General features: G+C 56.8%; 1 protein-coding gene across 4 annotated transcripts in view; it reads right to left on the bottom strand.

The window, feature by feature from the left end:
• Positions 1–27,593, bottom strand: part of GRIK1 (glutamate ionotropic receptor kainate type subunit 1) — a 225,449-nt gene that overhangs the window by 16,939 nt on the left and 180,917 nt on the right. For 2 of the 4 annotated variants that reach the window (XM_054575880.1, XM_054575864.1), the window contains exons 8-15: positions 27,205–27,312; positions 25,011–25,055; positions 20,648–20,761; positions 18,990–19,193; positions 18,150–18,373; positions 12,818–12,936; positions 8,945–9,162; positions 263–488 (exon numbers count right to left, since the gene is read on the bottom strand). In XM_054575880.1, coding sequence (XP_054431855.1) covers positions 263–488; positions 8,945–9,162; positions 12,818–12,936; positions 18,150–18,373; positions 18,990–19,193; positions 20,648–20,761; positions 25,011–25,055; positions 27,205–27,312 — 1,258 coding nt within the window. The remainder of the gene's footprint in view (positions 1–262; positions 489–8,944; positions 9,163–12,817; positions 12,937–18,149; positions 18,374–18,989; positions 19,194–20,647; positions 20,762–25,010; positions 25,056–27,204; positions 27,313–27,593) is intronic. The other 2 variants (XM_054575889.1, XM_054575872.1) reach the window with 1 other exon arrangement.

Genomic DNA, 27,593 nt, shown 5'->3' on the forward strand with positions numbered 1-27,593 from the left:
AATGAATTAAAAGGTATTTAAAAAAAATACTTGCGGTGACATAATAAAATCTAACGACTCAAACAGATGCCTTGTGAAAAACGGTGAATTCTGAGCTGGTTAGGCGAAAAATCTGGGAACTGCAAATCCAAACCACGCCTCTGATCTACCCGGGCCTTTCCCGCGGGCGTCCGCCCACCCACGGCCCGGGGCCCCGCAGTGTGGCGCGGGCCGGGCCGGCCCCTCCCCCGCTCCGCGGCGACCGTGCCCCCGGGCCCCTTACCTATGGGCGTCCCCACGCCGTAGCCCTTGGAGTCGATGAGGCCCCCGATCTGGGTGAGGTCGCAGTTGCGCTGCGTCACGTACTCGATGCTGGTGGACTCCATGAGCAGCGCGTAGTCGGCGGCCAGCGCGCGCCGCACGCCCTCCTCGCTGGTGCGCACCAGGGCCGTGCGCTGCCGGCTGCTCATGAAGGCCCACATCTTCTCGTAGGTGGAGATCCGGGACTTCTGCGGGCAGAGGGGGTGTGGGGGGCGGCTGAGACACGCGCCCCCGCTGCGCCCGCCCCAGGGCCTCTCCCGGCTTCGGGCCAGGGCCCTGTCTCCAGGCGGACGCCCGCGGGCGCGGCCCTGGGATGGCGGGCGGGCGCGGAAGAGCCCCCTTGGCTACAGGGAGGCCCTGGAGGCGCCGAGGGGGCTGCGGGGGATGGAGACCCGGCCTGGCGGGGATTCCGTCGTGGAAGGAGGACGCAGCGGCCCCGAGGGCACCAGCCTGACGGGCTGCGGGCGCTCGGAGCGAGTCCTCGGCCCCCGGTGCCCCAGGGCGGGTCTCCGGGGATCCCTCTCCTTTCACCCCGACCCTTGTCCCTTCAGGGGTGGCCAAGTCGCTAAGTCCCGGGCCTGACCCGCCTGCGCTGGGAACGCCCCGGGGTGAATCACCTGCGTCCTCTGCTTCTGCTCCTGGGGAACTGAGACTACAAATGCCCTTTTCTATTAAAATTCAGATCGGAAGACTCTTCAAAAGGTACTTATATATATTATTATATATATAAAATAGATATTCAATTTCCACTTTTAGGTAGTGAAGACCGAATGTTTTATTTCAGCGTGTTCTATGCGTCTTTTTCCTTGTTCTTCACTTTTCGGATATATTTGCTATGAAACCGCATAGCTGACATATGTGCACCTGTATTCTACACTATCTATCGCCCTTCTTTCTTCAAACGCAGGGTCTAAGGTTCCCTATTGCTCAGAGACGAAGTTTCTAGTCTTCAGACGAGGGATCTGTGATTAGACCATCCACAGTTTGCTCCATAACTTCGTCCTGTTCCAGTTTTTCTTCTACTTTGTCTCCATTTCTGTGGACGCCCCTCCAGTCGCTGGGGAGACGAGGGGCTGGGGCGCATGACGGCCCGCGCCGCCCAGCTCGCACCCTCGGGCTCGGCCAGCTCCGCCGCGGCACAGGGTGTCCTCCCAGGTCGGCAGACAGGCCCGGGGCGCGATCTGGGGTCCCGTCAGTAGAGGGAGTAGCTGCGGGGTCAGGTCTCTAGTGGCGGTCGCGCCCAGCCGCCCCGGGGCTCACTCGGGTCCCTCCTGCACAGGGGCCTGGGCTAATGCCTCGGCTCCGTGAGTTCGGAGGGGGCCGGTGGCTCTGTGTTGGCTTGCGAGGCACTCGGAGAGCCCCCGAGAAAGGCCTCGTGAGACAGACAGCGATGCGCTGGGCAGCACCGGACAGGTTTCGGCGCCTACGGAAGCCATTCTGTCGTCATCGGGCCCGCGAGCTCCGGCCCCAGAGGGAGGCGCCTGCAGGTCGGAGGCGCGGAGCGGGGCGGGCGTCCCTCGCCCGGACCGGACCGAAGAGCGTTTGAGAGGCCGACAGCTTAGTGCGCGGGGCTGGGAAGGGGGGGCCCGGGGGGACTCAGCAGGCGGCCAAGGGACCGGTTTCCCACTGTTGGGGGCACCTGTAGGCGGCGCAGGCCCCGAGGACGGGGGTTTCATGCCACTGAAACCCGCGAGAACGTCGTGGGCGACCGGGTCCCCTCGGAGCCGAGGGCGCGCGGGGAGGGAGGGAGCCTGGCAGGACTGGCATCCCTTCGCCCCCCCCCCACCCCTTGTCGAGTTCCGCCCACTTCCCCGCCTTGCTCTGCAATGTTTACTTTTTGTTATGTCAAAAAGGACTATTTTGGAGGAGTTTAATTAGATTTATTTCTTAATAGATTTTTCATTTTTAATGCAAAATTTAGCAATCCTTAAAAATAGGAGCGTATTTCATGGGAAATTGCCATAAATATGAAAAATCCAAGCAAACTGCTCTGAACGATGCGGATTCCACAATGGAAACAATGACAAACCCGCTGGTTTTACTGCGTATGGGTCAAAGGTTAATTAGAATATTTGTCAAGTACAGTGAGCTTCTTGGCCAAAGTCACTGAAGCTGAAAAGGCCTCATTTATTAAATCTGAAATCATCAGCTTTATTTTTAAATCCTGGAAGGGCACCAGGTTGAGATGAATTCATTTTGTCTGTTTAAACTTGATTATGTGTCTGTGCTGATGCTGGCGAGCGTGGCTGGCAGAGGGTGAGCAATGTTTCATCTAAAACCTGTTACGAGAACGTGCCACTGGATGACCATCGCGTCTGTCTCTTCCCCAGCAATGCAGGCCGGACCCGCACTCCCTGGGAGGCGACTCCCCACGCCCGCAGGCACTTGGACGCCTCTGCGGACTGACAGCAGCGATAGCAGCAGCGCAGGCCGAGGTTACTGAGTGCCAAGCACGGGTCCGAACACTTTGCATATATTAATTCATTGACTCTTCACAGGGATCCCCTGAGAAAGATGCCACTATAATTTCTTCTCTGCAGACGAGGAACCTCCACACCATGAAGAAACAGGGCAGCGAGGGGTCTGGTCCCAAGAGGGAATTGACCACGCGCCCCGAGACACAGGACATCCAACTCAGGGCGCGGCTCACGTGCCGGCGGGAGGGCACGTTTCCTGCGCACCAGCTGCAGCGAGAAGTGGTGGCGCCTCCCGCTGCCCCAGGAGCTGCCGCGGCTCTTGTGGTCACCCGTGACGCGCGAGAAAGGGGGACCCGGGGTCAGGCAGCTCACGCTCGTTTGGACAAAAAAATCAGAGTGTGTTTTAGGAGGTTCAGCAGCAGAGACCAAGAGGAAAATATGGCTGCTGTTTATATGTTTATACTTAACAGTGGTTTTTATGGCACATGGCCCCGTTGTTTTCAGCTGCGGGGGTTCAGGTGCAACAGGTAAGGTCAGGAAGTTGTGGAGTGGACGTGATCTCACATTCGACGGGAGCTCTGGGTCATGGATCTGTCCATCTGGCATTTCCTTTTTACCCAGACACGTGTTCTTTATAGCATTATTTGTTCAGCCAGGGTATGAGGCTTGCACATTGAAAATGTATAACCCTGTTGTGCAACAGAATGAATAACTGCACAATTCTACTGCAGACCTGTACCTCGGAAGACTGTGTGTGTGTGTGTGTGTGTGTGTGTGTGTGTGTGTGTCTCTCCATGTTTATATATTTATTTTTACATTTCTCTTTAATCCTACACATACACACACACCCTGGGGAAATTATTGATATTTGACCTTTGTTAATCTTGTTAAAAGTTATCTTATAGATGTGGTAAGTATGTCCACATTGAACAAATAAAATACCAAAAACAATTACATTTAAAAATCTTCAATATACTTTTACTTTAAAATCTTCTGATTTAGGAAAACCTGAGTATTAACCAAAGACGTGGAAATCAGCTATGTAGAAATCCAAACTTGTGAAATAGATCTATTGGAGGGGAATAGTGGCCTTAAAAACAACCACTTCCTCTTAATACAGGAGCACATAGATCATTTCATTAGAAAATGATCATTCCTACAGTGTTTAAAATATGGCTTAATGCGCAACAACCGCTTTGAAGGGAGAGGCCGCCACGGCGCAGCGAGGGCCCCTGTCTTTCAAGGCGTGGGGGGCACCCATCGCGGCTGATTATGCTCCAATCTTGAGTTGATAGAAAGTTACGACATTTGCAGACTCTCCAAGGTTTTAAAAATGCATGTGCTCCCTTAAACAACCCCCCCACCGTGGGGGTTAGCCACCTTTGCTAGGACATTTTTCATGTTTTCCTCCTGTCTGGAGGTAAAGGTGGGTCTGTGGCTGGCGATGTGCCTGGCTGTGAATCAGGTTGACGTTGGCTGACCTGATGGGTTTCTTCCCAAACAAGTACACCTTTGGCCTCCGGGGACGTCACAGTGCAGACACTGATGGTAAAATTAGCTGGACCTTTTATACAGGAGCCAACAGCCTTCTGCGCCCCGCGCCCCCTCAGGCAGGGAGTCCCAGAAACGTGTTGCGTCCCGGGCTTCCTTCAATGCCTGAAACCCACCCCCACGCGCCTCACTGCTTCCGTCCCACCCGTCTGCCGCGTGGGAACTTCCCTGAAATGTCGTCTGGGTGGATGACCGCACCTAACCACTCCCTGGAAGGAGCTTACAAAGGTTAGGCAGCCCCTGCGTCCCACAGCTGGTCCCAAGTCCCCAGACCATGAAAGCACGTCTGTCAGGACGCTTTCCACCCATTTCACCCAAGTTATTGCAGACCGACCCGTGACCTAGTCTGTGTGAGCTCCTGGCGTGGGTCCGGGAGGGTGGTGACGCGCTGCACAGCACGTTCTCCCGAGAAGTGTCTCTTCTCTTCCACGATGACCTCGCAGCCAGTGTGCCTCCCGCGACTCTGCCGCCGCCCCCGCCGCTGCGGTCTGCACGGCCCCTGCCGCCGGCCCCACAGGGCAGCGCTCCCTCGGGCCCATGCGCACTGTCTCCCTGTTGCCGTTCGAGTCGTGAAGTCCCTCCCCTCCTGACAGCGTCAGCCGGGGGCCTGGTCGTACCGGAGATCCTGGAAAACCAGAAGTTGAGCCGAATGAGGATCAAGGGCCTCAGCCGGCCCCTGGGCGGGCATCTCAGGCCCCGGCTGCCACCGGGAGGCCCGGCTTTGGAAACGGGATGGGGCCGAGCCCCTGAGAAACCAGCAGAGCTCATACTGCGCTGTTGACCCTTGTTCCCCCCAGGAGAACAACAGGATAAAGCGTGTGAAACTCAATGAAGTCCCTTTGAGTCCTGAGTGACGAGCACGCGGACTCACAAAGATCCATTGGTTCCTTAACGGTGTGGCAAGGAGAGCCCAGCGGCCCCCCGGTGCTCAGAGGACTTCCGAGGGCGGGTCTCTGGACCGTCGTTGAAATGCTCGGCCCTCTTCAACTGCGTCCTTCCTGCAGCTGCCGGGGGCGGCGACATCCTTTGACCAAAGGGTCACGTTACTCAGAGCATGTGCGGCCTGTCTCCGAGCGCTGCTGCCCTCAAGGGAAGCTCACGGTGTGAGTGCCCTTCACTGAGTGAGTGGCCATTGAACTCGGAGCCGTTCTTTTTAAGGACAACATCAGCTGGAACCTCGGCTGCCGTGCGAGGCCTTGTGAGGGTCCCAGGGACTGGGGTTAGGGCTTATCCCTGGCTCTCCATGTAAGCGGGGACCCTGGGGATCCACGAGGGTGTTCCGCACACAGGTGGCCCCACGGAGGAAGCCGCCGCCACCGCCCTGTCCCCGACTGAGCAAGGCCTCCCCGAATCACACGGCAAGAGTGGCACCTCATTGGATCTATATTTTTAAAACTAAATTTTGTTTTTATTTCATGTTGAAAATCCAATATCCCCGTCTGGACTCTGAGGGCACGTGGTCTGCAAGCAGAGCGAATTCTATGCAGAAAAGGCAAGGGGTTTCGATTGCAATTTTAGCGAGCATGTTCCAGCCATGTTTACTCAAGGAGAAACTTCACTAAGAGCATCGCAGAGACCTCTGGGAGGGATTGGCAATTTTGTTTTTTCACAGGTTTCCGTAATTTCTGTTGTCCTCTCCACCTTGTAGCTGCCTGTTTCTTTTCAAGCTGTAAAACAATGTGGAACCAACCTGAAAGTGAAGAGACAATTCCTGCCAAAGGAATACACACACACTACACTGCGTGAGATGAGAAAACACTTCTTGTTAGAAGCTTCCTTGCACTCGCGTGGGGACGGACGGTCTGGGCCCCAACAGAGCAGATGTAGCTTTTCTTACTCCATCAGCGGCTCAGGAGAGGATGTTGTCCTCGGCTGGGGCTGGGGTGGGGGACGTCTACGTCGGGCCAGGTCAGGACCAGCAACTTGTGACGAGCTGCTGTCACGCGGGAACGTGGGTTTCCCTCGGGGGACAGTCCAGCTGCAGAGCCCCGAGTGTGGATGTGTCCCACTGAACTTCCTGACACCGGCTCCTCGAGGGGAAGCCAAATCGGGTTTGGTCCTTGTTCTTTTTTTTTGTAAATGAATCCTTCTTGGTAAGCAAGGCTGCTGGGCTGCAAGCAGCCTGTGAACCCAGGGAGCTGGCGGCCGCGTCTCTGCCGCGCGGGGCTCCACGTCGGCCCCCACTGTGGGTCGAGCGCGCCCCCACGTTCACGTGTTAAGGTTCACTCCCAGGGGCGCCAGGAGTAAAGGGGGCCCTTGGGGCGGGGGGTGCTCCGGACACGAGAGCGGGGACCAGTGCCCTGTGGCTCCAGAAGGGCCCCCGGCCAATCCGCCTGCGGCCTGGGCGAGGCCTCGCCCACGCACGCCGGCCCCCTGGGCTGGGGCCTCGGCCTCCGAACTGCGGGCAAGGCCGGCCTGCGGTCTGGCCACAGCTGAGGGCGCCGGCAGGGATGCCTGCCTCCCACCTCCCGCCCTCTGAACTCTTCAGCGTCTTTGTTCATTTTCTGAAAACATCACCTGAGCGCCTGCCGTGGGCCGTGTAACTTCGGGTGCTGGGAATGGCAGGGCTGGCGGAACAGACCGATTCTCTCCCCTCCAGGAGCCTACCCTCTAGAACTTTCCGAGGTTTGACTGAGCCCTGGCTCTTCCACGACTGGTTCTGCACATTTCTGGCAGGTCCTGGGGCGAGCCACGCCCCGTTTCCACACCACGCGGCGGAGGGAGCGTTGGTGCCCGTCCCAGCGGCCGGGCAAGGGTGGAGCGAGTGACGCAGGCGCAGCGCCCAGGACAGAGGCGGCCGGGTCAGGGGGACGTGCGCGCTGCAGTTCCCGGGGTCACCTGGTCCTGCCGACCCGCGCTTTCTTCCTGAGACGCGTGTTGCCTTGTTTCCTGGTGACCCGAGAGGGCTGCGGTCACCAGGAAAGGAGGGGCCTGCTCTGAAAACGCGTGACAGTGGCGTACGAGCACCCCCTTGGGCACCCAGGGCGCCGGGAGCCCGGCCCCGAGGTGCACGGGGGGCAGGGGAGTGGAGGCGCGTCCGCGAGGGCCGCCTGGGGGCGCGTGGAGCGCTCGCGAAGGGCGTCCGCTCCTGTGTCGTCCCGAGTGGGAGGCCACAAGGTCTTCCCTGCTCCCCCTGCGCGTTTCCTGACACGTGAGAACTTTCTCGTGGATGAGCTACGTCACCTCAGATGCTTCCTCAGACGTGCCCGACTCTGCCTTGGCAGCCTCGGTCTGTCCCGTATGCCGTGCAGGCGACTGTCCTGGTTTCTGACAAGTGTCGTGACGAATCACTAGCTTGGGACAACTTGGTTCTCTTCGCACCACTGACTGCCAAACAGTCCAAGCTTTCGCGAGCTCGCCGAGCCATAGAGCTAATGTCACTTGTCCTTAAAACTCTTGTCCAGGGAAGAAACAAGCACCACACTTCACATTCATTAAATCAACGACATATTTCTTTAAATGAAAAAAAAAATGTTTAAAGGTCATCTTTTTAACATAGACGAAAAACAAATCCTAACTTTTTACTGTCCTCTGCTTTCTGATAAGCCTCCCAGTGTAGCTCACTCTTCAAATAAAGTTTTTATTAATAATTGTTAAAACCAAATTTACTGCATCGCTGCTGATACCTATTTTGATGAACTAATATGTTATACAAAGAAAATGTACACTTGCCCTGGCTTTTCGTTTCTAAATTAATCGTCTTCAAAATTCTTTCCCACTCAGCCCCCGGTGACAGCTTCGTTTTTGATACTTTGGGTGTGAAACTTCACAAAGGCGTATTCACAGTTTCTTTTGGTTACAACTGCTGTTCCCCACTCACCTCCCCACCCTGGTTTTTCCACAATTACCTCTTCAAAGCGGGTTTGGCCAGCCTCTGTCTCAGACCAAGCATGTGACTCGAGCAGACGCTGGGCCTTGCTCTCTTCCCAGGCAGGGCGGAGGCTGCGCTCAGGGTCTCCGAGGCGCCCTGCCCCCTGGCCACCTCCCTGCGTCTGTGAACGCCTGTTCTTCCCCACGGGAGCCACAGGGCTGAGACTCCACATCAAGGGCCCTGAATCCCGTGGGCCAGGCAGGAGTCTGAGCCATAAGAAAGGCCCAAGTGCCGGACGCACGGAGCAGTGACCAGTGACGCCCGCTGGCTCTCCCCTGGAGGGCGGCCTCGCCGGGGCGCAGGTGCAGCGCCAGGCTGGGGCCTTCTGGGGTGGCCTTGGTGTTAATCCGCCACACAAATTCCCATGTGGACGCGTCCGCGGGGCCCGTTCCCCATTCACCAAATGGGGGGCAGAGAGAACGCGGCCTGAGGCTCCCGCCGCGGCCGTCGGCGTCTCCGAGGACGGGGTCTGTATGCGGGGTGTGTGCATGGGCGGCTCATCCCGGGGCCGTTAGAGTGTGCTCAGAAAACACTACGGGTGTTTTGCTGTTGCTTCTGGCCTCACGGCAAGGAGGACACAGAAGCTGCTGAGACGCTGACCTGTGGGCCTGAGTGTTGCACGGGGCGGGGGGACCGGAGAAACGGCTTCATGCCGACTGCCGTGGGCACGCGGCTTCTTTGTGCCATGAACCGTTGTACCCTACGGAAAATGGCCCGGCACCTCCTGTTTTGCGGGGAGACCCGTTTAGGCCAGACGCCCCTCCCCCTGCCCGCGGCCACCGCCGAGACCTCGTTGGTGTCTCACCTTGAAGAAGGTCATGGTCGACCCATCTCTGACCGCCCCGTACTCGATCTTGGTTTGCTTGGCCAGGTCGTCCGCCGAGTCGATGGGGGACTCCATTCGCTCCACCGTGAGGAAGGCGGCCAGGTTGGCCGTGTAGGACGAGATGACGATGAGGGTGAAGAACCACCAGACGCCCCCGACGATCCTGGTGGACAGGGCCCTGGGCATCAGCTCCGACCCTGCGGCGGGGCAGCGGGCGTGGTTAGGTGGGCTGGCGGGCAGGGCAGGCGCGACCGGCCTCGTCCCGGGGACGAGGCGCGTTAGAGACTCCGAGACTGCAAACCCAGCAAGGACTTGCTCTCTGGGCTGCAGGTGAAGTTGGAACATTATTTGTTTTTTAAGAAAATGAAGCACAATGTGCATGATCTTTTATCACTAATCCCTGCCGCTGCCTAACGTGTAATTTATTGATATTCGATGCTGTTCACCCTGAGATAATCCCAGCCTGCAATTTAGAGACTTAATTTAGTTCGTTTTGAGTTTGCTGGCTTGTTTTGGGTGAGAAGTCAACCCCGGACTCCTGGCCCTTTATTGCCACCGAGCAGACCCCTCACTGTGCGGAGTGTTCCGGGTCTTCGCACGGCTAAGGCAGCTCCGAGACGCTAGTGCAGGTTTGTCAAAGGTGAGAGTGTGAGAGCCTCTCAGTGGTGAACACGTCTGCCATCTTCCTCAGGGAAGGCCCACAAAACGCCGGGGCCTCACGGGTCAGGTTAAATAGGGTGCACACTCGAGTAGGTGAATCATTCTCCCTGGAGACAGGGCGTGTGGCAAACCCCGAACGATTCTCTAGCTCGGAACGTCAGTCGGGCCGGATGGGGCTGTGGGGCTCATGAGCCCGGCAGGGGGTCAAGGGCCCGAGCGGCACCCACGGCAGCGCCCGCGCGCACTGCGTTTTCCGCTCGCCTGGAACTCGCCCTCGGTTCCGTCCTCAGCATTTCCTCCGTGCGCCTGGAGGTGGGACAGGGGCCAGGAGGCCCTTGGAAGCGCCCGAGGTTTAAGAATGCAAAGGGTTAGGGGCAGCGGGGCTGGGGCACCTGATCTGAAGGGCCCTCTCAGTGCTGTGTGTTTCAGGCTCTGCGGTGAACAGAGTGAGAGAGAGGACGCCGCCGGAGCCCAGGATCCGTCGATAGGTGAGTGTGCGCTCACGTTCAATCTACACACAGACACACACGTGCTGGGCGCGCAGAACCAGCCCCAGGCCCTTGGCAAGCAGATCGGAGGACAGGGGCTCTGAACAAGGGGCTGCAGTGGCCTCGCGCTACCAGTAAGGGTTGTGCTTTATTCTCCTGTAATGAGGAAAGTGGCCTCACTGCACTTATATTCCCTTCCTTGTTGTTTTTCTTTGGTTTTTTTTTTGGTTGTTGTTTGCAGTTGGGTGTGGGATATCACAGAGACTCATAATAGTCTCCATTAAACTGCCTCTGAGGATTTAGTGAGAGTTTGTTCCTGTTGTTTTAATCTCGTGGTTTAATGGGATTTAGGAGCCTGTGGGTGGGTGTCGGCTGCCCAAGGTCGCTGCCTGTCTGCACTTAATTGATCCAGCAGCCTTGCGGCAGCGTGATATTACCTTAGGTCTTTAGTTGGTTATCATTAAAATACCATTTATTTCATAAAATAGCCATGGGACATGGTAGTAGAGTTAATATATTTTCTCAGCTTATAGGTATGGATTTTCTGCTCTAACTTCATCCTTATGTTATTTGGCTGTATTTATAAAATGATAAGGTTTTAAGGTTATTACTTGTATAACTATGTATGATAGGGCAGTAAAACTGGACAGGTGGGAGCCCAACTGACACATAATAAAAATAACATAAACTCTTATCTACCACAGTTACAATACTATGTATTTCCAGTTTTGGATAAAATTGTCTTGGAAATTAAAAAATAATTAGTAAAAAACTACTCAGATTACATTTTAAGCCCTTGGTAGAGACATGCATTGCAGGTCTCGACATTTCATCAGGTTTCTTATTTTTACGCCATTTTGTGACTTTCGTGACTCTGACCGTCCATGGAAATACTTAGAAACGGCCTCCCTCTCGTAGGGACCACGTGTCTGCGTTCAGAGCTTGAGACGGTAAAGTCACGAAAACCATAAAGGCCGAGCACGACGTCATCAGAAAGGATTTGGGACGCGAGACGACGCCGGCTGGCGTCCCCTCGGTGCCGTTTGCGGCGCCGTGACAGCCCCTTCTGACGGGACTTCGCCCGTGCTCTGTGGGAAGGCGCAGAGCCACATCCACTCAGCAAGACACCAAAGCTGGGGCCGCCATGGGGGGCAGGGGCGGCTGCGCCCGCAGGGGAGCAGGGCGGTGCATTTGGAGGGGAGCCGGTGACCCGACGCCAAGGCTTGCGGGGGGGACACGGACGACGGCCCCCGGTCCCCAGCACTGCAGGTCTCACGTGGCAGTGTTGGCGTCGCCTGGCAACGCCTTTTGCTTCGTGCAGAACAAGCAGAGTCTGCTTGGGGACCCACGGTATTGGCCACCGGCGGGCGGCCATAAACTCCAAACAGGTGGAAGAGGAAAGATAAGTTTCAGGGGGGATGCGCCGTCCGACGGGGCGGTCACAGCCCTGCATGCGCTCTGGGACGCCCCGGGCTGCGCTTCTCCATCCGATGGCTCGGGAGGGCAAGGCTGAGGACAGGGGTCCCCTTCACGCTCTGAAAGTTACTGCCCACAAAGTCAAGGCCCTGCGATGCAGACGCAGCGGCAAAGCAGCAAACGGCTTCCGGGGGCTTCCGACAGGGCCCGCAGCCCTGCCTTGCTCTCCGGCGCCGCGCGAGGGGCTTCTGGGAACCGGGGCCGCGCCCGCACCCGCTCGGCAGCGTCCGCCTGGGGTCCGCCTGGGGTCCGCCTGGGGTCCGCCTGGGGTCCGCCTGGGGTCCGCCCTGCGGCGCGGCGAGACGACTCGGCGTCTCCGCCGCGGAGGAGCTCGCCCTCCCTTCTGCTGCGCAGGCACGCGACGCAAACGTCCCCGATGACGCAAACGTCCCCGATGATGCAAACGTCCCCGATGACGCAAACGTGCGCGCCGCACAGCTGCCCGCCCCGCTCGCCCCCGCACCGGCGCGGTTAGCACCCTCCCCGGGAGTGTCCTTCGCTCATTCCCGTCGCCGCTTATTGCTCCGTCAGCAGGTGTCGCATCCAGAGCCGCATCTGTGACTTACGAGATTCCTAGGTGAATGCGTTTAACCTGGGGAGGACTTTGTAGACTGGACGCCTGGCGTCAAAGCTGAGGGAAATCTATGAAACAGCTGGATTTCCTCCAAAGCTTAGCACAGTTCTCTCCTCCCTGCTCCACAAAACCAAAAGCCCCTCCCCCACCCCCGCTACCGAAATGTGTAAAATGCGTTGTGCTTCTGGGACTGGGGCTCATTCCCCGCCCCCTGTGGTTTCCGGCCGCCCCGGCCGCCAGCGGCGGGAGCTGGGGCACAGTGGCCTGGCCGCCGGGAGCAGCCCCAGCAGGGTCCGGGGCAGGGGCCGTGGCTGACGGGTTTAGGGGGACAAAGTCAGCTTAGTTTTCAGGGGAATCCAGCTCCGCGGCGTTCAGGCCTCTGACGTGCCGAGTGAGGCCGGGAGGGAGAGGCCTGGCCTGCGAGAGGGAAACCGTCCCTCGAGGACGGCGCGGGTGCGTGGCCTGACCGGAGTCTCACCTCAGATACACGGCGGGCGAGTCCCGCTGAGGCCCCATCATTGTCCCTGCGTTTTTAGGGCTCTCTCGGAAGTCAGGCTCTACGCTCCCCGGTTCCTGGGGTGGCTCTCGGCCGAGCCCCTGCCTCCCGGTGGGGCTCACCGGCACGGACCGCGGGCGCGGGGGCGGCGGAGGTACCTTGCTGCATGAGCGCTCCGACTCCAAACCAGAAGCTGTTCAGCAACGTGAAGTCGTTCTCCACCACGTCGGAGTCGGGGGTGCACGGGTGTGGGTTGTGCCACTCGTAGGGGGTGAACCTGCGGCAGCCAACGGAGACAGCCCGTGAGCGTCAGAGAGAGACCGCGGCCCCCGCGGGGAGCCCGGCAGTCCGCGCGGAGGCCTCGAGCCCAGGCGGCAGGCCAGGCCGCGGGCGTCGCGAAGGCGCCTGCAGACGCGACATTTACCAAATTCACCAGACTTCCCACTTCCAGGGCCTCGGATCTATGTCCACGGGAGGCTTCCCAGTTGTGACCCGTTTTCATTTTACTGAACCACTGAACGGGCGGGACAGAAGGTTCGCGCACCCTGAGTATTCACCCCACGGCCTGGCGCTGCCGCCAACGTCGAGACCCCGTGTGTGGGAGATACGAGAACGAGGGGCGACCGGCCTCCAGGCGGCCCCTGTGGACGGAAGCGCAGAAGGGATGCCTGCGGTCCAGCGAGTGTGGGATGCGTCAAAGGGGCTGCAAGGTCGGACGAGGTCGGTGAACAAAAGGTGGGTCTGGAGGTTGGGGTGTGTTAGTGTTTGGGGGCTGTTTATGGAAACAAAAATGACAACCCTTAAATGCAGAGACAGGTTGAAGGCCCCCCCCCCCCCCCCCCCCCCACGGGCTCCTCAGGGCTGAGCCCGCAGCCCCCGGCGGGGGGCAGCCTCGGGTCTCTAACTCCCGCTCCGTGTGTCTGTAACGTGACTCCCTCCTGGAGGAGGAGCGTGAACCCTGTGTAGGAAGCCGCCGTGAACAAGTCAGGTAGCAGCTCTGGCCTCCATTTCCTTACCTGTGAAGGAAGAATCCAGATATTTATGAGGGCGTTAGAATAAAAATCTGGGGAACTTAATAGGGTTTTGGATTTTTCTATATTTTCTAAACATCTGCCCGACTGCGACAGCCCAGAGCACGTCCCTGCTCTGTGCCGATTTTGAGTTATCTTGCCAGGGGGCCCTTATTTTTCCACAGAGACGTCAGCAGATGCCCCACAGAGCGACATGGGAAGGCTTTAAAGTGCAGTTCTTAGCACGGGCGGCTGAGCCCCGTGCTACCGCGCCCCTGCCCCACAAAGGGGCGTTGAAACGCCCCCACCAAGGCAGACGGACACACAGCGTGCCCTCCGGCCATGAGGGAAGCAGCAGCTGGTGGGGATGTGGGGGGGGAGGTCACTGTCAATAGGCAAAGGCAGACGCACAGGGAACCCCACACGAGGACCCGAGTAGTCGCTCTCCATGAAAAGCCACTCGCTAAGCCCCGGCACCCCTCCTGGAAACCGCAGCGTCTCCTCCTCAAGTCTTGGGGGACGAGTGAGCCTCACAGCCGGCCCCTCCTGTGAGGCTCCCGTGAGGCATAGGCAGGGCCGTGCCCGTATATTTTAATTACCGTTTCAGCGATGCAATTGAGTTTTGAATTTAACACTCATCACCACAGTAGCTGGCTGAGCAAGACGGGAATGCCAGTGCTAATGAACCTGCTAACGGCAGCAATACGCAGAGCAAAGATGCCGTTACTTAAACACCACCGTTGCTCCTTGTGCAATAATTTAAAAATACTAATTGCAACCAATTAGGAGGCTTATGTGTTCAAGAGGCGCAGTTTTCCTGAACAGACGGCAGGACCTGGCCGCCCCTCGCGCGGCGTTCTCACGCCTGTCCCCACAGAAGCGCGGCTCAGCGGGCTCCCTGCCACGCTCCCTGAATGCCACTTGGAGCCTGGCCTTGTTTCAGTATTTCGTACTGGGAAGTGTTTTAATAAGTTAACAATTTATCTAATTTTCAAAGGCCCATCGGGCAGCCATCTAAACAGCAATGAGATCCCACCCACGGGCAGAGACTGCGGTTCTTTCCCCCCAGGATTCCGAGCGGCTCCGGGACGCGTGGGCTGAGGAGTTTTAAATGACAACACGATGCTGTCCTTTGAGACATGGCTTTTCCTTTGCAACACGCCTCCCTGCTGCCTGGAGGCAGGCGTTTCAGCCTGAAACTCCTGACTCTGCGGGAGACTGGCAGCAATGGGAAGTTGGGGGGAAAGGTTCATGCGCGACCTTCGCAGACAGCATTTCGATGCCGCCAGCCCTGCTGGCACTGGCCTTTGGTAAAACCGCAGAGAAAGGGACACGTGTGCTTAGAATCTGTCAAACTTGCCTCTGAAAGGGTCACTTTGTGCTGAGATGTAAAGGCTCATGTTGGGTGTGGGGTCACAGGTGCCAGGCTTCCGTGAGGATGGAAGCTACAAAACAGTGACCACACGGCGGGACCTTCGACGGCCGAGAGCAGAAATCGGGCAGCAGCGAGGACAGCAAGGTGCTACTCGATCCTCTTAGAGGCGAAAACGCTCTTCTGAAGTTCTGACATAACTGCTGGGCTTGTGCTATAGCCTTAGGGTTCCAGTCAAAGGTTTTCTTGTTTGTTTTGCCATGTATTAACTTACAAACTGTGTTTTTTAAAGGAGACAAACATATGTTATAAAATACAAGTGGACGTTATTCTGGATTTTTAGTCTTATTTAAATTGTGTTCACAATAGACATCATTTCTGGCCTTAAATATTTTTCAAAAGATAGTATGAAAAGATATCCACCACAGAACAAAAACACTGATGTATGCGCCTGTGACAAGCCCAGAGCAACTGAAATGTTCATACAGTTTTGTTTAGTTTGTGCCACGGATGTTGAACATCCAACATCACAAATTCAACTCAGTCCAGCAGCAAGTGAATTTTAGGCATCTGTCTCGTGAGCGCGCTGGCCTACACGCATGGGCAGGCTTAGTTTTCCTCTTTAAAAGGACGTAACAGGATATAAACCTCCAAACACGAAGTCAAAGCCTCTCTAGAGAGAAAGGTGATTCTAAGGTAATCTCTCCACCTCGACGACATCAACTTCGCAAACCATGAAGCTGGTCATGAGCCATTTTACACCTGATCTGGCCACACGGAGCCGCCGAGTTCAGGGCATCCGGCTGTGACCTGGCGGAAGGTCAGGGCGACTGGCATCACCTCCGAAGCTGCCTGGGGTGAGGCGGGAGGGGCCTCAGGCGGGAGGGGCAGGTGGATGCAGCTGGGAGTGGACGCCAGGGCGGGGCGGCGTCTGTCTCTCCCCGCTGTCCCCTGCCCCCCTGAGACCTGGGGAGGAGAGGTGACGAGAGGTGACAGGAAGGAGGTGGGGAAGGAGCGCTGGTGTGTCATGGTGCATGGGGGCTGAGCTGTCGCAAGGACGGTGTGTGGGAGCTGCTGTCCTAACAGCGACTGAATGCAGCCCACACGGTGGGTATTCCAGGGACTCACAGAGATGCAGACAGAACCAGGTGGGAAGACTACTAGATGTTACACCGTTTTGACACCTTCTGGTGACAAACCTCAGACAACTTAAAGGCACCGTGGGGACCGAGTGACCCTCTGTGCTTGAGAACCGTGGATGCCGCTGACGGCCTGTCCCCACGGACTGTGACCGGCCATGGGACCACCAGTGGGGCTCCAGCCCCTCGTCAGTGCTCTGTGCCCGCCCGGCCGGAGCAGAGCACCGGGCGAGCTGCTCGCCTCCCGGGGGCCCTCGGTGTACGGCTAACTGTCCCCCACGCCCCCCTGCCCCCAGGTGTGGGGCCCAGAGCAGAGACGTGGAGCAAGAGCCAGCCCAGATGCCTAGTCACTGATGGAGGTCTGTCACCTTAGTGTCGTCAGTTGTTAAGTGGCCCTTTCAGGGTTGCACTGGTTTCATTTAGGGGCCAATAACGAGAAGTGCACCTGCAACGGTGAGCGACGTGCCGTTTGAAATTCGACATTCAGAACGACATCTTCCGTTACGGGTAGCGCGGTCTCTCGGCCCCGGTGCGGTCGACACCGGGGGGTGAACCGTGTTGTGGGGCTCCGTCCGAGCGCTGCGGGCGTTAGACAGCCTCCCTGGACCACCTCCCCCACGAGATCCCCGAGCCCCCTTCGTCCTCAGCGGTGGCCACCAGAAAGCGTTTCCAGGACGTGGTCAGGCGTTTCCCTGGGAGACAAAGTGTCTCCTAGGTGAGAACCACGCTCCTAACCCTCCAACCGTGTCAGTACTGCACACGTTGTCGAAATGTTACATTCTGAGATAAAGGCATATGGAAAGCAAGCTCTGGTCACTATTGAAGTGGAGTATAATATGTGGCTGAAATTTGGAAAATGGTCTGGGGTCGGGTGGCGCTGTAATCGGTGTGGAGAAGAAATCCACTTCAGACTGAATGCGCACACACACGCGTGTGGGAGCATGCATTTCGTTTGTTCGACTGCGTCCGCCTTTCCAGCTGGGGTTATTATTCTAACCTTTCTCTCTAATCACACCAGGGAGAAAGTTGCCTGGCGTTAGTCAAACCCAGACAGTGAGCAATGATATGGAGCAAGCATGAAGAAACATTTCTCTTAGACATTCCTGGAGGGAAAACAAAAATTGATTAGGGACAAAGCTCACTGAGTTCCGCTGAAAGCTAAAAAAAAGACTGAAATGAGTAGGGGACATAAAAAAGCAATGATTATTTTTTGCATGGTTTATCTAAGGATATCGAATGTCAAAGTCAGCAGAAAGATAAAATGGCTGCCTTAAATTCAGCATCTCAGGTATTTAGAAAATATAGTCTACGGAAAGGTAGGAAACCCTTTGAAGAAGCGTGTGGAGCAGAGTGGCCAAGTACAGAGTCCCCTCAGGAAGGGAACCTGCGCGGGTCCAACAGAGGCTGTGGGAACATCCCATGCCTCCGGACCCCGAATGCAAGCTGTGTTTCCTTTCACCATTATTCCTAGAATTCCCTCAACGCTCTGATGTTGTTAAAAATAAATTTTACAAACATTTTAAAGTACTCTTCTTTATTCCTGAGAATTTCACAGCTTGTTTGTTTCTCGCGACCCCTATTTGCTACAATAATTCCTAGCCTTTTTTTTTTCTTTCCTTTGTTGAATGGAATATTCCAAGGCCCTAGCACCTGGGCATCATTGTGCTCTTCCTGTTGGAACACTTTAGATTTATTAGCGGAGCTGCTGCTTCGGCTGCAGCGTAACTCCAGGGAAATGCATAAATCACCATTCTATCTTGCTTGAAATACTGAGAAAATTTGCGTAACATTATTTTCTTACTGACTTTTAAAAACGCCTTTATAAAGAGCTAGAAGGTGTCCACTCACAGAGGGGCCTTGAGGAGGTGCACCGGCCATGCGCCAGGCCACGCAAGTGCCAGTCTCAAGCCCTGGGCCCACGCCCACCTCCTAAGCACCCAGGCCGCCCGTGCCTGCGCCCCGCGCTCACCTCGCAATCACGAAGAGCACGCAGCTGACCCCCAGGCAGGCCAGGAGCACGCACACCCAGACATCTGGGGACAGGGGGCTGAGGAAGGAGAAGACGCCCGGGTGGGTGCCGTTGGGCTTCCGGTAGAGGATGCTGATGCCCAGCGTCATGAAGGGCTTGGAGAAGTCGATGGCCATCTCCCGCACGTACGTGATGGTCAGGGGGGCCACCGCCAGGTCCGCCTTCTGCAGGAGCAAGCACAAAGCCACGGTCCAGGCGCCTGCCTTCCCGGCAGACGCTGGGCCTGTCCCCGGGGCCTCCTGCCCCTTAGCCCATGTTCCCACCCAGGAGGCTCCCGTGACAACGGGCTCTATTGGGACAAAGGCTGAGTTTGTGAATGTGTGTTTTTTAGGAGATAGAACCCAGAGGGGATGAAAGACAGGCAGGCAGACCCAGACACACACATGTTCTGGAAGGAAGGGAGTGAGAAAGCGGCAGAGTGGCCTCTTGTATGGAAGCCTGAGAAGGGCGTGGACGAGCGGCCGGCCCCGGGCTGAGCCGATGAGGTAAAGCTGCGCTCTGAGCCGCAAGCGCGAGGGCGCTTTGCTTGAGGATCCCTCAGCTTCATTCTCCTGTATGGGGTGGCCCCATACATTTTTACCTTCAATGTGTAATCTCACGTGCCCTCCAAGTAAGCAGACACCATTTCCAGGCTGTTTTCTCCTTTAAAAACCAATTTTATGATGTGGAAAGTGAAATAGTTCTTCTGACTGACTCCACCATTTTCTCTCTCCTTTTCCTGCTCAGTGTGCGTGATTTTGGACACGTGACCTCACCCGTAAGAGATGCGCATTTGCTTACGTGATCGATGAGCTCTTTAACCATCCCGTTCCACTCTCCTTTCTCGTTCTGGGCTCCGTATTTGCCGTCGGGGACGAGTTTGATGTCATAAATGAAACCCAGAATGTTGGACAATTCCTTCAAAAGGTCCAGGCAATACCCTTCAAACCTGTCATTTCCATAGAGGGGCGTGTCCGACTTCCTGTACATCACATAGGGCTCTTCCTGCACAAGACAAGCTATGTGTGAAAACCCAGCGTGCGAGGGGGAGGATCTACTTCCACGAGCGCCATCCACAGCCAGAAGTTATAATGCGTCTGCCAATGATTTCTAAGATCCGGGAGTGCCAAACTCACCCCTCGCCGTGCCGCCTTGGCTGAACTGATCTCTACGCTCTGCAAACGCAGCAAACTGCACGTGACACCCCTCCCCCTCCTCCGTCTTTACCTGACGTTTGAGTAGACAGTGTGACAGGGACTCGGCCACGTTTACGCTCAGGTCTGGCCGGGAGGGCCAGGCGAGGAGACATTGGGCTTCAGTTCCCCCCGCCCTGCCCCCCGCCCTGCCCCCCGCCCTGCCCCCCGCCTTTTATCTAAGAGCTTCACCTGCTAACAAAAGGTGACTCTAAGTCAGTAGGCAGGAAGTTTGAAGAACTACTAAATATTCTTATTTCCTTAACTCTCAGCTAAATTTCATCTCAAATTCACTGTTCACTATATCATCTACATAGTTGTGGTTGGTTTCCTTCAAGATAACATATTCAACAACTCTTTCTATGTTGTTTTTGTCATCAGCTTCATTTTCTTAATTGAACTCACCTGAAATCTCACAGCTGCCAATTCTTTGCTTATATGCTTAAGTGGCAAACCTCCTTGTGCATGAATAATGGGCATTTTCTTACTACCATGTATGATAACCGTAAATCTCATTTGACTAGAGTTTTATTTTATTTTATAAAATTCTATTAGTTACTATACTGCTGACATAGCCTTTTATTTCTTCTCATTATACATTTTTCTCAGATATTTAACACCCATTGAGCTTTATCCTCAAACTAACCGATAGAAATAGAAAACTCTGCCTTTCCATGAGACAGCTGCAGAGAAATGGTTATTTTGGATGCACAAGTCTCCGAGGCTAGCGGTTTTAGAAATCAACTGGTCTGGCATCAGGGGCTGAGGCAAAGGAGCGGGGAGGCGGGAGGATGCGGGTTCCGGGCGTGGCCACGCCGCCCCGCCCGCGGGTCGGGGTGGCACAGGGGTTGGTGGGCCGGAGCCCAGGTGCGCGGCGGGGGTTCCCGCGGGCGGCCCGGGCCTGGGCTTTGGAGGAGCCGGTCTGGGAGCTGCACTGTCCAGGGGACAGGGCCGCGTCGCAGGGGCCGTTTCCGACCCGGAGCGGGAGGCGGGGAAGAAATGCCCCAGGTCTGCGCCCCACTCCCGGCACCTCGCCTGCGTGCCGCGCGGCTGGCGCCCAGGGCGGAGCAAGGGTCGCCAGCAGAGGGGCGCGGAGCGGAGCTGAGGGTCCTGTCCCATTTCAGGGACGTGCACACGTGGTCCTCCGTGTCCCGATCAAAACTAGCGCCCGCAGGCCGCATTGTGCACACCGAAAAGGTGGTCGGAGAGCCCTTCGAGGTCCTGGGGCCCCAATGAGACGCCCCAAACTGCGTGCGGCCGACTTACCAGGATGGTGGTGACGATAAGCGTCCTGTTGGCCAGTGAGCTGGGGCCGTCACGGGGCCGGTCCGCGCGGCCGCCCCTCATGGTGAGCCCGCCGTTGGAGTTCCAGACGCCGATCTGCACAGAGCAGCAGGGGGATCAGAGCCCGGGAGGGCGGCCCCTTGTCCCGGGGAGGGACAGGGCGCCCCGGGCCGGCAGGACGCCCCAGGCCCGGGCAGCCCCACGGCTGGTGGCCTCGGACCAGATGCGACCTTGGCCGGCCGGAGCCGGGGTTCCTGACTGAGGAAATCGTTACAGGGACATTGAATAGGCTGCGTGGGAAAGGGCTGGTAGGTGCTGTGAGAGCTACACAAACACCAGCAACAAAGGACAGCCCGTGCCTGCCCAGCGGGGTCTCAGGCTCGCCTGCTGTGGAGAAACGTGCATTCGTCGGTGACGTTTTTTCTTTCTTTTTCTTTTTTTTTTAAATTTAGAATCAGATAAAATGAAGGAGGTAGGAAGAAAAGCAGGGACAGACTCGGGAACATGGGGCACACCTGTGCCGACTCCCAGACGTGCTCTGGCAGTGAGCGGCAGGACACCTGTCGGCGGGAAGGGGCGACCTCACCCGGACTTCTGACCAGGTCCTAGCTTGGCGACCTGCCAGCGGCGTGACCTTGGGGGACGTGATTAACCCTGAGGATTAAAGTAGCACCTACAGGAACCTCAGGCCCCTTCCTCCTCCTCCTGTTTCTTTTCTTGGATTTACTGCCTAAGTACAGCGGCTGGGAATTCATCCAGCTCGACAAGTATGAAAGCAGACTTTCTGAAGGAGTTTCCAGGACTCCCACGAGGGCACAGCAAGTGAACTACTGTGTTGGCCAAAATGTCCATCACGTTCTTAATCTGTAAAATGAAAGGCGCCTTTATCATTTTTACTCATAGCTTTATTGATTTGGATATTTTGAGTACATTGGCTATCCATTGGCTTCCAGCAGGGAGAGGCCAGGGGTGCTGCTAAACACCTTCCAATGCACGAGACAGCCCGTGGCAAGGAACTATTTGGCCAACATGTCAACAGGACCAAGAGACTTCGCAAACCACTTTGTCAGTCACAGCACCTTCTCCACATTGTAGCACAAATCTTTTTTTTTCATTTCAGTTGCATTTTTACCTTTCTTGAAGTAATAAAGCATAATATACCAAAAATGATATCGTGTATCTTCTTCCATCTTCCATATTAAAATGGCTGCACAATAATTCACCAATTTTGGTAAGTTTTTTTTAAACGCACGCTGATACGACAGCTGTCACAATACAATCTAACACAATTGTTTTGAATGAGGTTAAAGACCAGTACGCACTGCTAGAGCCATCATACAGAAAACACATAGAGGGCGTTTTGGCCAACGCAGTATTTCGGTTTTGCTGTTTTCTTCCCTCCTGAGCAAGGGTGGGTGGGTGGAGGAGGAGGCCATCTGGGCAGGCGGCGGCTAGAGGGAGCTCCTGCATTGGAACGCACGTGGGCCCTGCCTGCAGAGAGGTTCCGCGAGCGGAGCTAGGAGGCAGAGCAACGCCTTGAACCACCACCTGGTCTCTGCTGCATCCGGCGTGGCTCCTACCGCTCAGAACGCGCAGTGTCCGCTTGTTCGAGAAGCTCGGGTTTCCCTGGGCTGGCTTTGCACGCAGAGAGGAGGGCAACCTTTTCTTCTCCCCGCTAACCCTCCACCCTTGCCCTGCCTTCCTCAGGCAGGGACTTGCTTCTAGGACACAGGCCTCAGGTCAACAGGTCTGGAGCCCATCGGTGCCCCCAGGCCCGGCCTTAGGCCGTGAGTGACCGGCTTCAGCTCCACCAATGGCTGGGACTCGGTCCTAGCCGAGCTCCCACTAAACCCCGACTCAGGCATTGTGGGGTGCGGGCCCTCGTTTTTAGTTACTCATTGAAAGGCGGAGAAGCCTTAATGAATCGTAGCCAATTCATGAGGCCATGGAATGTGTTCCCCTTGCCTCTTCTTGCTCACGTTGTGTGTGTGCAGAGGAACTAGGCTAATGTTTAAAAACGGCGATGTCACCCAGCCTCAGAACACCACTGGCCTTTGAACACCCACTCAAACTGCAGGTGCATACACCCCACAGCGTGATGTCGGCTTTCACTTCTGCCACAGCCCCACTGACGTGCGGAAGGTCAGGCGCCCTGCTGGCTGCGTTCCCACTCCGCTGGTCCCAGAGCCCCCCATTCAGGATGGACGTTCCTCCATAAAACGAGGAAGAAGAGGATGTTCTTTTCCTAATGTCTGGGTGAACAGAGTGCCGTCACATCTGGAGCGAAGGGCTCTGAGGGCACAGCTGCGGACAGGCCGTCCCTGGGAGTGGGCAGCGCACACTCGGCCCTCTGTGGGCAGACCTTTTAACCAGCAGAATGTGTGTGCATGCGTGAGACCCAGGCAGAGGACTCTGCCTGCGAATGGCAGGGAAGGAACACGCCACCACTGTCGCCAGCAGAGGAAGCAGCCCGGGGACCCAGGCGTGCTGGGGGCGGGGTGGGGGGCTGGCATTGACCAGGGGCCTAGACACAGCCTCTCAGCCCTGTGCATGGACCTCGGATGAGTGTCTCCAGGAAGCGGGGCCTTAATTTTAAAATGTGCAGCAAAGCCAGGCAGCAGGACCCTCCCCGTGGGAAGCAGTGGAGGGTGGGCTGCTCCGTTGTGGGGGCAGACACCAGCCGCTGCATTGCAGGGCCCCGCCTTCCTCCCTGTAACGGGCGCATCATGCGGGACAACCTCGGGGAGCGTGTCACTGAGAGCCTGGAGGGCGTTAAGCAGCCAAAGTGTGTTCAGGGAGTGTTCAGGGAGCATCTTTCCTCCAAACCCAGACTGTGATCCTCATAGACTCAGATCCCAGGTTGCCCAGGGAAATGATTACATATCTAAAAAAAAAAAAATGAAAAAAAATTCACCTGGTTTTTGAACCGTGAGCCTCCCGACTGCGAATTTCAGGGATGGGCAGCATCTCCCTTCTGGGAAGACTCTCAGGGACTGTTCTGCACTGAAAAGGGCCAGCGTGCAGCGTGCGGGGTGGAGGGCTCTGGAACTGGAACGGGCGGGGACCCTTCTCCCCGAGGGTCCTGCTGCGAAAGGGTGTGTCTGTGGGTCCGAGCAGCCGGTGTGCAGCCCCAGCTACAGCCCGGCATGGACGAGCCGCGCGGTGCGTCCACGGCACGCCGCCGGACACTCGGCTGCGCAGGGACAGCAGCGGGCCAGCGGGACGCGAGGGCACAGGGTGGGCAGCGGGGACACGGGCTGGGGACTGCAGCTCAGTGACAAGCCAAGGACGGTGCCCTCCGCTGCCTATATCTCGGGCTTGGGTTCCGTCCCCTCGGGTACTTGGTCTGAACTAACTCCATGCCGGTGCCTGGGCCTCCGGCTGCGTCAGTGTGGCAGGCCTCTCCCGGGGGCCAGTCTGTCCGTCCCGCTGTGAGCAGTGAGGAGCCGCACGCCTTCCGCCAGAGACAGAAACAAGGCAACTAGCCGTCCCCGAACTCGTGGAGGCCTGATTCACTGAGGATTAACACAGGGCGATTAAACCTGTGTCTTCTTAAACTTGAAAAGGGCATTTTGAGCTCGCCCGCTGTGTGCTACCAAGAGGAAGACAAGCTTTCTGATGACAGGGGGCCACTGTTTACAGTCTCTGTGCACTCTGTCGCAATTCCAAAGATGACTGTGAGCCTGACAGCTGTTCCAACCGAACAATTTAAGGTCCATCTGCCAATCAAAAGATATCGTAGCAGGTCATTTGAGAAAGAATGTTTGTATATTACCAGGAGATGCTCCCGATCCAAACGTTTTTAACGTCCGTTTGCTTATATAATAAGTCTGTGCGGACACACAGATGACATGATCCTGTGAGAGCATCGCGGGCGTGGTACTTTACAGGGTAACCTAGTTTCCTCTCCACAGTCCTAATGGTTTGGTCCTCTGCAAACTGGCTCTGAAAGAAACTTTGAGGCGAGGTGAGCAGCCGGCTCACCGGGAGGGGTCTGAGCAAGGCTCCCGGTGCTGGTCCGATGCTTCAAAGCGGTTGTTGTTTTCATGCGCCTTAGGGAAAAAGTTCAGTGATTTGAGGCGGAATGTAAATACACTGGGGTACGCTTCTGCTGCATTCACCTGCTTGCCGTCCTCACGGAAGTGGGTCCTGCCTGGGAGAGGCGAAGATCACCTGGGGGAATCTTTGTAACCCTCACGCCTCAGCCCAGCGTAGGCCGGTTTCCGACTCCGCAGGAGCGTTCGGTCCGCCCGCCCCGGCAGAGCCAGCAGCGGGCCTGGGGGAGGCGGGCCCTTCCTGGGACACCCTACCCCCCGATTTCCTGCCGACTTTTTCTGAGTACAACCGTCTTCCAAGCTTTAGAGAAGTGTTTGGACACTTCACCAGCAGCCTTGGTTTTCCGAGGGAAAAATAAAAACGGCACTTAATTACAATGGAACACGGAACCCAAAAGGTGCCACGCAAGTGAGGGCTCCGTGTCTCACTGCCCCCTCCGCCCGCCCCCCCCCGCGGCTCGGGGGTCGCCGCCGGGAACAGAGTGCCTGCGCGTCGGTGCCGTGGCCTGACGCCCATCTCCTTTCACGCATCAAGGAAGTGGTTCCACATCCGTTTGAACAGGCACAGCTGGGCTGGAGCGCTGAAGGCCCCGGGACTCCTTGAGGAGACACGCCGCAGGCGGCAGGAGCGGCCGGCGCGCAGACGCCCCGCACGCGCACGCCGCGCCCTCCGCCGCCCGCGCTCTTCTCCAGCTGGAAGCAAGCTCGCTTGGTGGCTCGCTTTTGGGCTGCGGGCTTCCGAGCAACGGAAAGGGAGAGAGTGGGCTTTTCGAAATGGTTTTCAGTGGCAGGAGGGGCTGCGAGGCAAAGGCCAGGGGGCACCCCCTCGGGGCAGAGAGGGTGGGCCTGTGCCCCCCGACCTGGGGGCCGGCGCCGCCTTCCCCGGACCTGAGCCCCAGGCACCTGAAGAAAAAACTCACTGCGAACCAGGAGGAGGTGGGAACCAACCGAGAAAACACCTCCTCTCTCTGGTCTGGTTTCGCCCTCGATCAAGAACCCCAGCGGGGTGCGCGTGACACGCAGGTGCCACCGGCTGTGGAACACAGCAGAGGTTCACCCGCTGCCCCGCCCATCGGAGCGCACGGGCCTCGTCCGTCGTGGCTCTTCTCCCGCCTCCGCGCTGTGCGTGAGGGGCGGCGGGGCCGCAGGGCGGGGCCGCAGGGCGGGGCCGGCGCAGGGGCTGCTGGGGGCTCCCAGGCCCTCGCCCTGTTCTTCCCTTTCGTCCCCTCCAGCCCAGTCCCCTCTCGCCTGGCGCTGGGTGGACGCTGTCAGAGCGCACACCTGGGGGCAGGCGGCCGGGAGGGGGGAGGAGGGAGGGGGAGGAGGAGGCGGGGGGGGGAGGGGGGGAGGGGGAGGAGGAGGGGGGAGGAGGGGGGGGAGGAGGCGGCGGCGGCGGTTTTGAAACAGGAAACCTGTAGGTGCAATGTGTACTCTCAAAACTGCCAACTAATTAGCTTCCTCCACATTTCAACACCAGCGGGCAGCTGCTATTGCATTCACTAATCACTGTCGGTTTGTTGTAATTAAGCTGGGGGTGGGGCACCGTTACAGCCTAAAAAAAAGTGCCCCAGTTAACAAAATCAACAAAACAGAAATGGAAAAATCATCTCATTTTAAAAGTCAACCCAAATATTTCAATTAAGTAACTGTTCCCAAAGATACTCGTTCACATTAAGCATAGCTTCCAGTCCACTGCAGCAAAAACTAAAAATGCTAGATGATAAAATTTTGATGTTCACGTGGTTATTTGAGGGGTTTTGAATATTTTTTCTTTAGATTTCTAAAGGGCAAAACCCTTCACACTATCAATGTCAATCATAAGTTGTAGTTGTGAATACTGAAATTGATATAATAAAATATACTGAGAAACCAAGTTCTATTTTATTTAACCAAATAGTTTACATTCGAATTGCTCTAAATAGTAACTATAGTGGAACTTTAAACTTTGGGAGACTGAGAATTACAACTAAAATAATCCTAAAGTCAGAATCCAACATGAAAATGCATTTTGGGTACATTTCCTCCTAAAATGAAGGACACAAAGTTAGTTTGCTCCAGCGGCCTTTTCGGTGACCCTTTGTCCCTCTGTCACCAACCTCGAAATAGAGCGCAATCAAAACTAAATTCTGAGTAACCCTTGGACACCGTTCCAAGAATAAATCGCTGGCAGCCCCTGATCTTTTAAGTCTAAACTTAATTTTTTAAACCTTTTGCGCGGTGGGGCCAATGCCACCCCCACAACGTCCTGTGTGAGCGGCAGTAGGACCGCGCTTCCTGTTCGGACTGAGCACGACACAAACGTCCCTCAGCGTTGCTGTTGATGACGGAATTTGGGAACCCGGCCTGGAAGCGCCCACCTGCAGATTGGGGGCGGGGGCAGAAAACCTGCCGGGAGAACCACTTTTATCCCCTGAACCGCGTTTGCGGTTCCCGTGCTTGGGCGGGGCTTTCGCTTCGCTTCTGAATTTATCCGGAGGAGGTTACCTTTTCAGCCCCTTGCTCGCCGAGGCTGAGGACGTCCAGGTCGAAGTCCTCCCTCGAGCCGTCGGTTTTGTTGAAGACGATCCGCCCGGTCAGGCCGTCCCACCGAGCCTGCGGGAGAGGAGTGTGTGGGCACCGCGCAGACCCCGGCCCGACGCCATCCAGCCGCTGGCCCGCGCCCGCACCGGGGCCCCCGGGGTCAGAGGCCGCCGCTCTGCGCTGCGACGTCAGCGCTCGTTGCTCTGTCAGCTGTGCCAGCCCGACCTCGGTCCGCCCTGCGACGGCGTCAGCCCCAGGAGGCTGGGCACACGCGCGCGGGTCGGCCGGTCGGCCCATGGCCAGTCGGCGCCCTTTCCAGGAACTCCTGGGTGGAAGGACCTTTTACCTTTCTC

Source organism: Pteronotus mesoamericanus, unplaced genomic scaffold, assembly GCF_021234165.1.
Source record: "Pteronotus mesoamericanus isolate MK-2021 breed Mesoamerican mustached bat unplaced genomic scaffold, CSHL_Meso_final contig_116, whole genome shotgun sequence".
Lineage (NCBI taxonomy): Eukaryota > Metazoa > Chordata > Mammalia > Chiroptera > Mormoopidae > Pteronotus > Pteronotus mesoamericanus.